This window comes from Echinops telfairi, unplaced genomic scaffold (genome assembly GCF_000313985.2).
Source record: "Echinops telfairi isolate 266 unplaced genomic scaffold, ASM31398v2 ScPeMD7_7458;HRSCAF=8496, whole genome shotgun sequence".
Lineage (NCBI taxonomy): Eukaryota > Metazoa > Chordata > Mammalia > Afrosoricida > Tenrecidae > Echinops > Echinops telfairi.
The window spans coordinates 30,439,170-30,451,152 of NW_022111358.1; the positions used below are offsets into that span (position 1 = coordinate 30,439,170).

Here is an 11,983-nt window from a genome sequence, read left to right on the forward strand (position 1 = left end):
GAGCGGCCGCTGCAAGATCGTGGTGGTGGGGGACGCGGAGTGCGGCAAGACGGCGCTGCTGCAGGTGTTCGCCAAGGACGCCTATCCCGGGGTGAGGAAGCGCCGCTGGAGAGGAGGGCGCCGAGGGCGCGGGGGTGGGTGACCAGGGCCTGAGAGAGAGCCAGGAACAGGGGACCCGGCCAGCCAGGGAAGGAGAGGGGCTCGGAAGACTGCGGGAGGCACGGGGGCTCTGGAGGGACTGCAGAGGCTGGGATGGGAGGATTTGGGGAGCGAGGCGATGTGGAATAGGGTTTGGGAGAATCCCAATGGGGGCGGCTGGGGAAATGGGGGTGCCTTGGGCATGGGCAGAGGTAGAACTCGAGGCTGAAGGGGTCAAAGGGGGTGGTCTTGGACTGATTCTGAGCGGGCTCTTCTGGTCTCCCCTTTGCCTAACCTCAGACCAACTGGGTGCGAGGCAGGGCTGGACCAGGTGTGGGCGTGGGGAGGACGTTTGTCAGGGGTGAGACGGAGCAAGGCTCTCATGATGTCCTTTCCGCGTCTGCAGAGCTATGTCCCCACCGTGTTTGAGAACTACACCGCCAGCTTTGAGATAGACAAGCGCCGCATTGAGCTCAACATGTGGGACACTTCAGGTAGCAAAGTCCCTTGGGGGTGACCCTGACTTCCAAAGCCGGGCCCCAACCTCTCTTGGGAGCCCCTTAGGCTTCAGGCCAGTCAAGCTTATCTGTCCAGTTCTAGGAAGGAGGAGATTCAGTGTTCTGCTTACAGCCAGGGAAACTGAGGCAGGGCGTACTGGGACAGAGACCTTGACCCGAAGGAGAAGCCCCACTACCTGAGCACTTCCCCTGGGCCCTCCTCTCTAGGAAAGTTGGGAAGGGGTGGCTTTTGTTTGGGAACGTGTGCCTTAGGAGGTGAGACCACGTTTAGGGAGGACATGTAGAATTTCTTTGGGATGGGGGAGTGACCGGGAGTGAGAAACAGACTGAACTGTTTCGAACTTCTGAACTATTCTAAGATAAAGTCTTAGAGGGATGGGTGAGCCCTTCCCCCACCCGCTTGTTTTGTTTTTTAAATCAGCTTCTCCTGGCGGGTTGGAGGTATCTATCAAAGGTCAGAGGCACAAATGCCATGGTCATGGTTCTCCAGGGGGAAAAGGGGAAGCACTGCCACGTTCAGAGAGAGCCCCAGGGAAGCAGGGGCCTTCTGTCCCTGACAGGTTCTTCCTGCCTGCCTGCCCTGTCACCTCCTCCCCACCTGCTCACCTCCACTGCTCTGCCTCCTTGGAGACGGCACAAACTGCCTTTTCCAAATGAAGAGCTGCTCTGCCTGCCCCCCCCCCCAAAGAAAAAACCAACTCTTGACCACAATTGATTCCTAAGGCCACCCCCTCCCATCTTCCTCCAGGTTCTTCCTACTATGATAATGTCCGGCCTCTGGCTTATCCTGATTCTGACGCTGTGCTCATCTGCTTCGACATCAGCCGGCCAGAAACACTGGACAGTGTTCTCAAGAAGGTGGGCACCCCGGGGGGGAGGGGGGTGTTGTCAGAGCCCAGACAAAGTGGACAAGCCAGCACCCTTTGAAACTCTGGGCTCTCCTCACAGACACAGCTGCGGGACAGGAGCCAGGGGGACTTGGGAGATTCCTCCTCCTGGCTCTCCTCCTCTCCTGGGGTGTGGGGTCCCAGATGCAGGAGCTCTCCAGGCCCATATTTCCATGAGAAAAGCCTGTGGTGAATGGATGAGTGTCCATCCGCTAGGGCAGCCCCAGTTCCCAGACAGGGGAGGGCAGGGCAGGGCAGACTTGTTCTGTTCCCAGACCAGAGTTTGAGAAAGGGGTGGGAGCTGGAAGGTTCAGGGCTGTAGACTAAGGGAGGAGGACCCTAAACCCTCAGCCCCACCCAGTTCTCTCACCTCACCCCCTTCTCCACACCCAGGTCTGCTTTCAACCCAGCTCCAATCCCACCTTCCTCTTCATTTGGGGAAATCCCTAATGGTAAAAGATTACTGGGGGCAGAACACCCTCTCTGCCCTGGGTTCACCCTGGGCCCCCCTCTACCCTTCCCTAACTCTTATTTCTCCCCTAAACAGTGGCAGGGGGAGACTCAGGAGTTTTGCCCCAACGCTAAGGTTGTGCTGGTTGGCTGTAAGCTGGACATGCGGACGGACCTGGCCACACTGAGGGAGCTGTCCAAACAGAGGCTGATCCCTGTGACCCATGAGCAGGTGGGACTTCTGACCTGACCCCAGCCTAAACCTCTCCCCTCAGTCTCTGATTTGAAAACACCCTCCCCGGCCCATCTGCATCAACCTCTCATCACTGATCTGCAGCCCTACCTCCCCAACTCTTAGCTACGCAGTAGTCCCTTGCTGAGAAGTATCTCAGCCCCTAACTCTCCCACGAACTTCTCTTCCAGGGCAGTGTGCTGGCCAAGCAGGTGGGAGCCGTGTCTTATGTCGAGTGCTCCTCCCGATCCTCCGAGCGCAGCGTCAGGGATGTTTTCCACGTGGCCACCGTGGCCTCCCTGGGCCGTGGCCATAGGCAGCTGCGCCGTACTGACTCACGCCGGGGACTGCAGCGATCTGCTCAGCTGTCAGGACGGCCGGACCGGGGGACTGAGGGCGAGATGCACAAGGACCGGGCCAAGAGCTGCAACCTCATGTGAGGGATGCAGCAGAGCGGAGTGAGGCGGGGTGGCCAGGCCACGTTGTTCACTTGTCCGACCCTGGCCAGGGGGCCGGGGCGGGCCCAGTGGAAAGGAGCTGGTGGACAGAAGGGCATTACCATTCCCTAAATCCTCATCTCCCTCCTCTTCACAGGAAGCTAGGGGACGACAGGGGCAGGTACCTGGGGCATGAGCTAGGAAGGGGCAGGTGGGTGTTGGGGAAGCTGGCCTCAAGCGTGGGGACGTTGGTTGTCGCAGTCAAGGAGTGCCTTCCCTCCCCGCTCCCAGTCCGCAGACCCGGTTCTAGCTTCCTTCCCCAAGGAGCATCCATCCTGTGCCCTTCTCTGCTCCTCCCCTCTCACTTCTACAGCTGTTCTCATGCACCCTAACCTCCAGGCGATGTGCACTAAATGCAGAAGCAAGGGGAAGCCCCGCCCCTAGCTACCCACCAGCCCTAGCTCCTTCCCCCCTCTTCCCCCCCAAGCCTCCAATAAAACCCATGCCCATGTCAAACAACTGTGGCTTTAGTTTTGTTGCTCTGGAACAACGACAACAAAATCAGTCTAGCAGTGTGAAGGAGCGTTGGGCCTCAGGAAGAACTTTCTCTATCCACAGTTGGAGCACACACAAAAAGCCCTGGGTCCTTTCGGCCATATCCTTTGAAGAGCCAGAGGTCTGGGAATGAGGGATCCTGGCCATGTTCTGGGCTGGGCCCCCCTGCTTACGTTGGAGGCGGGTCTTCCTGAAGGCCTCTTACTGACCACCTCCACCTCTAAGCCCTGGTGGTGTGCAGCGGGAGGGTGGCAGAGGTCTCCAGGTCACAGAAGCTGACCCTCTTCAGGGTGAGGTTCCTAGGGGGTTGATTCTGGGGTCTCCTGGTGGCTGGGGCAGGGACTATCTCCTTGAAGACTGGGGGTGGGGGTGGGGGAAGGAGTATCAGCTGCGAGTTTAGGGTCATCCCCACCCCCTAGAGACAGAAAGCTGGTGGAGGGGACGGCCGTGCGCTTGTGGTCAGGAAGGACAGTGTGGGTCTGTTTTCTCAGGAGTCTGGTTTCACATTGTCCTGTATTCCCTCCCTGGCACGCGTCCCACTGGCCTCTTTTGGTGACATTCTCCCCGAGGAACCATCCCCGGTCTACCCCGCCCCCAGCCCCAGCCCCAGCCCAGCCAGTTCTTCCAGACACTCTGAAGGAGGCAGCACCCTTAGCCTCCCATCTGCTGGGATCCCCACCCACTAACTACCCTCACAGAGGCACTAAGTACCAACTGGGGGCCAGTCGGTCAGGCCGACAGAAAGGGCCTGCCCCTGGGTTTCTGGAGGCCAGCTCTGCAGGAAGAGGGGCTCCCCAGGGCGGGGGTGCCTTGATGCAGGCATATGTGTGCTGCAGAGTGCTGAGGAGCCTATGGGTGTGCCTTGGAGCTAGGTACCGAGGGTTGAAGAGGGTTGTGCGTTCCAGGCACAGCAAGGGTAGGAAAGGCACTCCGGACAGAAAGCTCAGCAGGTTGGAGCACGGGAGGCAAGGAAAGACATGGTTCCTTTGGGTCTCGTGGCCATCGGGCTGGGGAGGTGCCCAGAAAGCCACTGCAGGGCCTCTGAGGACTTCAATCTGAGACCAAGCGGAGCCACTAGGGATTTCAAGCAGGGAAAAGAAGTGATCAGATTGAGTTTGGGGACAGTAACGGGGGAGGCTGGAAATACTTGGCTCCGAGATGTCTTTTTTTAAATAGCTTCTTTTCTCCCTGTAACTGTCCCCAGACATGAGAGGAAAGGAAATTCATCCCCACCCCCTTATCTATCGGTACCCCTTTCTCCCTCTTCCTCCTGGGAACCCCATCCTGGTCCATCTCAGCCCATCTTCGTGAGGATTTTGAAGGACAGCTTGAAGAATACTGGGCTTTGAACTACCCTGCCCCTCACACTGTCTAGGGGTGCTGCTGAGACCGCTGGGTCCCCAGGAGGGGTGGGTGCTTAGGGAGGGCCACCATCTGGTCCCAGAGGGATGCCAATCTATGTGGCTGCTCCACTTTGGACTCTTGGGGTGCCATGCAGGCTCAAGCCTGCAACCACCCAAGTGCAGCGTGGTGGCACCCCTCTCCTCTCCCAACCTCCCTCGCCTGTCATTGCAAACACATCTCTAAGCAAACATAATTAGGAAGAGAAGTCAGCTGGGGAACCCTCAAGTTGAATCCATTTCCAGCACCCCTGGGAAGGGAGTTGGTCCCCTCTGCAAGTCTGGGTGGCCCGCGTTTCCCTTTATGGGGAAGGGGCTGGAGCAGAGGAGATGGTAGGGCTGGGCCTTGGTCCTCAAAGCCCCTGTGGTGAGGAGGGGGAGTCCTCCCTGCCCCCACTGTTTCATGATGCCAGCCTCAGACCCTGCAGGCCTCCTCCTCCTCCTCCTAGGCAGCTGTTTCCCCCCACAAATTAGACACCCATTTGGGAAACAATGTAGCCTCCTTAATCATTTAATGAAATAAACAACTAATCCTGCTGCGATGCTGCCAGTGTTTCTTAACCTCGGCAATCAGCGAGCCGGGAGGGAGGAGGCGGAGGAGAAACTGGGTCCAGGCCCTGGAACACCAGCTGGCACAGGGTTGTCCCCTGGGGGCTCCAGCTTGCCCTGCAGGGACAGTCATGAGAAGAGCTTGACATTGGGACATCCCAGAGTTTGGGTGGTAGACCTGCCACTTCCTCCCTGGGAAGTCTTTGGCCAAGGGCCTGCACCTGCCTGAACGCCGTTCCCACGCCTGGCTGGGAAGATTCGGAGGAACAAACACTGACTGTCTGAAAGGGACCGAGGTGGTGGGCAGCCTTTTTTCTCCACCTCCGAGACCTCCAGGCTGGAGTGCTGAGGGGAGCAGGCTTCTTGGAGAGTAGTTGTGCTGAGACTTGGGGTGAAAGAGGCCAGAAGGCTGGGAGATTGCTGGGTCCCCACATCAACCAGGCTCTCTAGTGATTCATCGGAAAGCAGAAATCCTCATAAACACCCCTCATTGCTGTAGTGACCCGCCCCAGATACGATCAGACTGGACTGATTCTTTTGGCCCAGATCCTACAGGCCAAGGGGATGGAGGGAAGGGGTCATCTCCATGGCCACCAGGGCCCTGCCAGGCAATTCTGGGACTTCCCTCTCCTTGGACCCCGCCCTCTCCTTCCCAGGAAAAGGGTCAGGTCCTCTCGGAACCTCCTCTTGTCAAGAATGGAGTTTCTTCACCACACCTCTCCTTCCACCTCTCCATCCCCTGCTCCCTCTAGACAAGGGGTGGGTAAGGGTCAGAGCTCTGGGAGGCTCTGGTTCCGAGGGAGGGGGGCTGATTCCCATGCAGCTACCCCCACAACAGCCAGAGAGACCAGAGGGATGCTAGATGCATGCCCCTCCCCCCAAGAAAAATGCCTCTGCTGTTGACTCCTAAATAACAGATGTCTGCCTGCATATTAATGAGATTGGACGAATAATTGGTGAGTTTTTCATTCAGTGTCAGAATGAACCCAGAGGCCCTTATGCTCAAGCACACAGACACCCACTCCCCCTAGACTTTCCCTTCCTCCAGGGGACAATGAAACCCACCCCTACACTGGCAGGCCTGCCCCACAAAGCAGAAAGGGCAGACAGGGAGCTGGGAGCGGGTGTGAGCAGGAGGGAGAGCCCCCCTGGCCCGGTTTTGCTGCCCCAACAACTCTCCAGGGGTGAAAGCCCAGAGGAGGGTGGGAACCAGAGGGTAGAAAAGGGGGAGGCATCATTCGCTGCCTCTGAGGAGCTGCGAAGCAGTGACCTTTAGAGAGAGGGCAACTCCCTGGAGCTGGGATCAGCAGGTCACCCACCCTGGCCAGCCCCTGATTCAGGGCCTGAGAACGAGGTTTGGGAGGCAGACAGTCCATTTGCCAGGTAGCTGCTCTTGCCCAAGTCACTCAACCTCTCAGCTTGTCTCCTTGCCTCAGCAAACACCTGCCTGGCCAGGTTGCAAGGACAACGTGAGATCAAAGTCTCCGTGCCAGGTTTATGATAGGGCTCAGCACAGAGTCCTGCCTTTCCCACCTCTCCCCAGAACACACTGAGACAGTTTCCAAATTGCTCTCTCCTGCCAGATGCACCCCTATGAAGGGCAGGGATTCATTAGAAGTGCAGTAACCATCATGGCTGGCTGGAAACAGAGGAAAAGGTAGCGAGAGGGGCAGGGACAGAGAAGTAGCAAATCAGACAGACAGACAGACAGACCATCACTGGAGAGGGAAGAATGGAAACCAAGGGCCTGAACTGAGGGAAGGGCAGCCAGTGACCGAGAGGCAGACGCTGGGGGTCCTGCCATCATCTCCCTGTTGGACCACAGAAGGCTCGTCCGCTTTCAGCACCTCAGTCTCCTCGTCTGGAAAATGAGGGGGTGGGTTTGCTCTGTGCGTGGCCCTTTCTCATTGTGTGAACACAAAGTGCCAGCGGGCCCGGAGGAGAGCCGGGGTGCCCCCTAACACTGTCACCCATCAGTCACTCCTGCTTGTCTCCTCTGTCCCTTGGTAAATGGATCTGTTCGCCAGCAAACAACTGTCCATTGTGTCCTAATGAGGGAAGAGCAGGGAAAACCAATCACTTATGATGCAAATGAGCCCCGGCTGCAGCCTTCCAGCATTCAGAGTGAGTCTCCTGCTCAGGCCCCTCGCTGGCTGCCCCAGGTGGGCCTTTCCCCTAGCTCCAGTTCCCATCTGGTCCTGAAAGCCAGAGGGCGGAGTCAGAGGGAGAGGCCTAGGCTGGCTGGCCTTCCCATTGTCCCTCATCACCACTCCCTGCGATCAGCCCCATCCCACACCACCTCGGTAGGCCCAGCGCCTCTCCCTCCCCGACAGGTTGAGGAGGAGGCAGGAGGCTCAGGGTGCGTCCATCTTTGGTCCACTCCCCAGCCCCAGCAGAGGCCCAGGCCGCAGCAAAAAGAGTTGAGGCGTGAGAGAGGTTGACAGTGGGGTAAAGGCTGAGGCGCCCCGAGATGAGATGGCCAGTGAGGTGGAAGGGGCAGAGGACATCGCGAGGCTGGGAGCGAAGGCAGAGGCTTCTAACACATGTTGGTTGGTCCGCCAAGATGACCGGGGAGAGAGGTGGGCCGCATCTCTGGCAGGACCTGCTGGATTCCTCTGGGGAGTTTTCTATAGAAACCAGTCGTGGCTCCTGCCACGTTTTGATTTCCATGATTTTGATGAGCCGTCGATGGGCCTCTCACCTTGGGAGGTGTAGAAGCCAACACAGCCTCCCCACAGCCCGTTTCCTCCACAAGAGGCCTCCCCTCCACAGACTCCACCCCCCAGCTTGTCAGAGGAAATCCTCCACCCGCCTGGAACTCACTTCTTCCAGAGTCTACCATCTAACGGCTGCGAAGACCCTCTGACTTGTACCTTGACTGTTCTTGCTAATGGGTGTCAGCCTTTGGTTTTCGGTGGGTTTCAGAGAAGATGGCAAACACCTGCTAACCTTGGGTTACCTTCAGCTTCATCCTCCGCCTTCCCTCCTGTAGGACGTGCGTCTAGTAATGCTCCACACCGAAACAAGCAAGGCCTCACGGACTCAGCCAGTGTCAACGCTGCAACACCGCGGAGCAAGTCACAGCTTCACAGGGTCACGCTTTCTCTGACCTTCCCTGCTCCTAGTCTCCACTCAACTGGGGCCACACGCCTACCCCCCCAAGTCAAAAACCCAGCCAGACAACATAATGCAAGCATTTGTGCCTGTGGTCTGAGGCATAGAAACTCCAGGGCTGGTGAGACTCAGGGCTGCAACCCAGTCCCTAAGTGCTCCTTCACAAGGCTCCGGACTGCAGTTTTGTCATCTGTTAAGTGGGGAGAGATAGCAATCTCTACTCTGCCTATCTCCAGAGGATCGGCATGGGAACATTATAATTACGTCCCCAGTGATGGTGGCAGGAGTCTCCCTGTCCATCTCAGGTGCCCAGGCTGGGAGAGAGCGCATCGGAGAACACATGGACGGGAAACGGATGTCCCCTGCTTGGGTGGTGTTGGTCTAATTAATCATCAAGGAAAATGCTTCATGACAAGTAGGGGGCGTCAGGTGTGGGTGTGGAGGTGCAACAGTGACTCTTCACCATTTAGATTCCTTTGTTTTGTGAAGAAATTATTTTAAAAAGCCATTGAGGAGGACCGATTGGCAGTGGTAAGATGTGGCTAAGACCAGTGAGTGGGTTTTCAGGACCAAAGTTCTTGGGTGGGGGGGAGGGAGTGCAGCAGTTAGAAAAGCAATTCATTCAGCGAGTCCTCTCATTCTTGAATGCTTCCTTCAGCAAATACTCACTGGGTGCCTAACAGGGTACTTGCCAGGCACAGAGCTGAGTCCTTACAAATAAAATGACATTAAGTGTGTCCACAAATAGAAAAGATAGACTATGCAAAAGAAAGAAAGGAACAATAGACTATGCATACAAATGACTTAGAATCAAACGGAGAAAATGCCATCGATCCAGCAAAGCTTCTATCGGGTCCTAAAGGGCAGAGGGACTCTGAAAGATCCCGAAGGCTCTGGTGAGGAAGGAAGCAATGGGCAGGATTTGAGTCTGCAGAAATGGCCAAAGAACATAGTCAGTGGAAGATGGTAAAGCAAGAGGCCATCGAGTTGCTACCAATTCACAGCCACACTGTTTACAGCGGAAGCAAACCCGGTCCGAGCCATCCTCTCACTAGTGGCTACAGTTGAGCCCATTGTTTCTGTCACTGTGTCAATCCAGCTCCTCCAAGTGCTCCTCTTCGTCAGTAACTATCGTACCCATAAAAAGACAGGCCCAAAGCACCCCAAACAGTCTCACCACATTTACTTCCAAGGATCATCCGGCTGTACTTCTCCCAAGACAGATTTTGATCATTCTCCCGACGGCCCGGGGTTGATTCCATAGTCTTGGCCAATGCCATCATTCAAAGGTGCCAATTTTTCTTCAGTCTTGCTTAGTCAGCATACAGCTTTCTCAAGCAGATGAGGCGACTGGAAAAAAAATCATGGCTTGAGTCAGGGCCACCTGAGTCCCCAAGGGGACATTGGCTTTGGAACACTTGAAAGATATAGTCTTTGATTTCTTGCCTGATGCTTTCATGGAGTTGAATTCCCGACAGTCCTCCCATTGATGTACTGCAACAACCATTTCTAAAAAGTTGCACTTGCGTGGGATATAAATGATATTGCTGGAGTACTCATGCATTCCCTCGGCTCACCTTTCTGTGGAATAACCACAACTATGAATCTCTTCCAGTTAACTGGCCAGTTAGCCATCTTCCAAATTCTTGGCACAGATGAATGAGTGCTTGTAGCATTGCATCGGTTGGTTGAAATAGCGACATTGGTATTCCAGAAGTTCCTTACTGTAAGCACCTTCAGTGCAACTTAGACTTCTTCCCTTAGTATATCCTTAAGTGAAAATACGTTCTCTGTAAAATAAGATGAAGCGATGTATCGGAAGTCCAGAGACCATCCAGACTGGGAAGACATCCAAACTCACAGAGCAAAGAGGGACAGTGGAGAGACCACTGAAGCAGAAGTAAGAGTTACTAAATCATAATTGGCTAAAAGACAATCAAAAAGCCAAAGGTGAGATATATAGAAGTGGGGATTTAGCAGCATGGATGGGTAACAACACACCATTCGGAGCACACAATTGGTTACAGGATATATGTGCTGTTCAGTTTATTACAGGATGATTCCGGGACAGTGGCAGGACAGGTTTTTCTAGCAACATGACATTAAAATTGCTTTCTCAATCATACCTATTTCTGGCAATTCATTGTAAAGATTTATGAATAATTCTGTGTATCTCAAGATCCTTCATTATGGACATTAGGCCTCTACTCAAGTACTCCCTCAATGCAAGAACACTTTGTTCTATTAAACTGTCACTCCATGATGCTCACCTTCCCAACACGACCGCTGAAGACAAACTAGGTGCATAAGCAAATGTGGTGAAGAAAGCTGATGGTGCCGGCTATCAAAAGATGTGGCATCTAGGGTCTTAGAAGCCTGAAGATAAACAGGTGGCCATCTAGCTGAGAAACAACAAAGCCCACATGGAAGAAGCACACCAGCCTGTGTGATCATGAGATGTCGATAGGATCCGATATCAGGCATTAACAAAAAATCATATCATTGAGAATGAGGGAGTGGAGTGTGTAGTGAAGACCCAAAGCCCATCTGTAGGCAACTGGACATCCCCTAACAGAAGGCTCTCGGGGAGGAGACCAGCCAGTCAAGGTGCAGTATAATAACGATGAAACATACAATTTTCCTCTAGTTCTTTAATGCTTCCTCCCCACCCACTATTATGATCCCAATTTTACCTTACAAATCCAGTTAGACCAGAGGATGTACACTGGTACACATGGGAGCTGGAAACACAGGGAATCCAGGACAGATAAACCCCTCAGGACCAATAATGAAGGTAGCGATACCAGGTGGGTAAGGGGGAGGTGGTGGAGGAAGGGGGAACCAATTACAATGATCTACATATAACCCCATCCCTGGGGAGCGGACAACAGAAAAGTGGGTGAAGGGAGACATCGGACAGTGTAAAACACGAAAAAATAATAATTTATAAATTATCAAGGGTTCGTGAGAGAGATTGGGTGGGGGAGGGAGGGGGAAAATGAGGAGCTGATACCAAGGGCTCAAGTAGAAAGCAAATGTTTTGAGAATGATGATGGCAACAAATGTACAAATGTCTGACACAATGGATGGATGGATGGATTGTGATGTGTACAAGCCCCAATAAAGTGCTTAAAAAAAAAAGACCCTTCATCATAAACTATGCCTTTTTGCATCTGCTTAACCATAGTGGAAAGACCCTTTGTGAATCGACTGTAATATGCTGCACCTGCCAGATGTCAGAGAGGATGTTTCCTTTAGGGGAACATGGCTAGGTCAACATCAAGGTCAGAGGAAGTACGGTTAGAAAAGGCAACTTTAAATTTGAACATGGATTCTAGATTCATGTCGAGACTTCAAGATTCAGGTAAAACTCCTCTTTCAGTCTGTTCTATTTACCCACACCAAGTGCTCGGATTGTAGACGCTCATGCAAGTCCTGTTGGGTTCTGGTCATAGGCTACCTCCTGAATGCTTGAACGTAGACTAATTCTTTTCGGTACAGTGACTCAATGACCCTTCCCTCTACTTTTGAGGCTTTCTAGGTCAGTCAATATTTTGCCCGTAGAATCCTTCAATAGTGCAACTTGAGGTTTGAATTTTTTCTTGTTCTTTCAGATGGAGAAATGTCGAGTATGTTCTTCCCTTTTGTTTTGCTAACTGCATGTCTGCATGTTTATGATCATACTATAGGGACTTTGTCTTCT

At 54.0% G+C, this 11,983-nt stretch overlaps 1 protein-coding gene across 1 annotated transcript in view; it reads left to right on the forward strand.

The window, feature by feature from the left end:
- Positions 1 to 3,178, forward strand: part of RND2 (Rho family GTPase 2) — a 3,452-nt gene extending 274 nt beyond the window's left edge. Inside the window, exons 2-6 of the mRNA XM_045299458.1 lie at positions 4 to 91; positions 545 to 632; positions 1,405 to 1,514; positions 2,091 to 2,225; positions 2,417 to 3,178. Coding sequence (XP_045155393.1) covers positions 4 to 91; positions 545 to 632; positions 1,405 to 1,514; positions 2,091 to 2,225; positions 2,417 to 2,665 — 670 coding nt within the window. The 3' untranslated portion in view covers positions 2,666 to 3,178. The remainder of the gene's footprint in view (positions 1 to 3; positions 92 to 544; positions 633 to 1,404; positions 1,515 to 2,090; positions 2,226 to 2,416) is intronic.
- Positions 3,179 to 11,983: the final 8,805 nt, after the last annotated feature.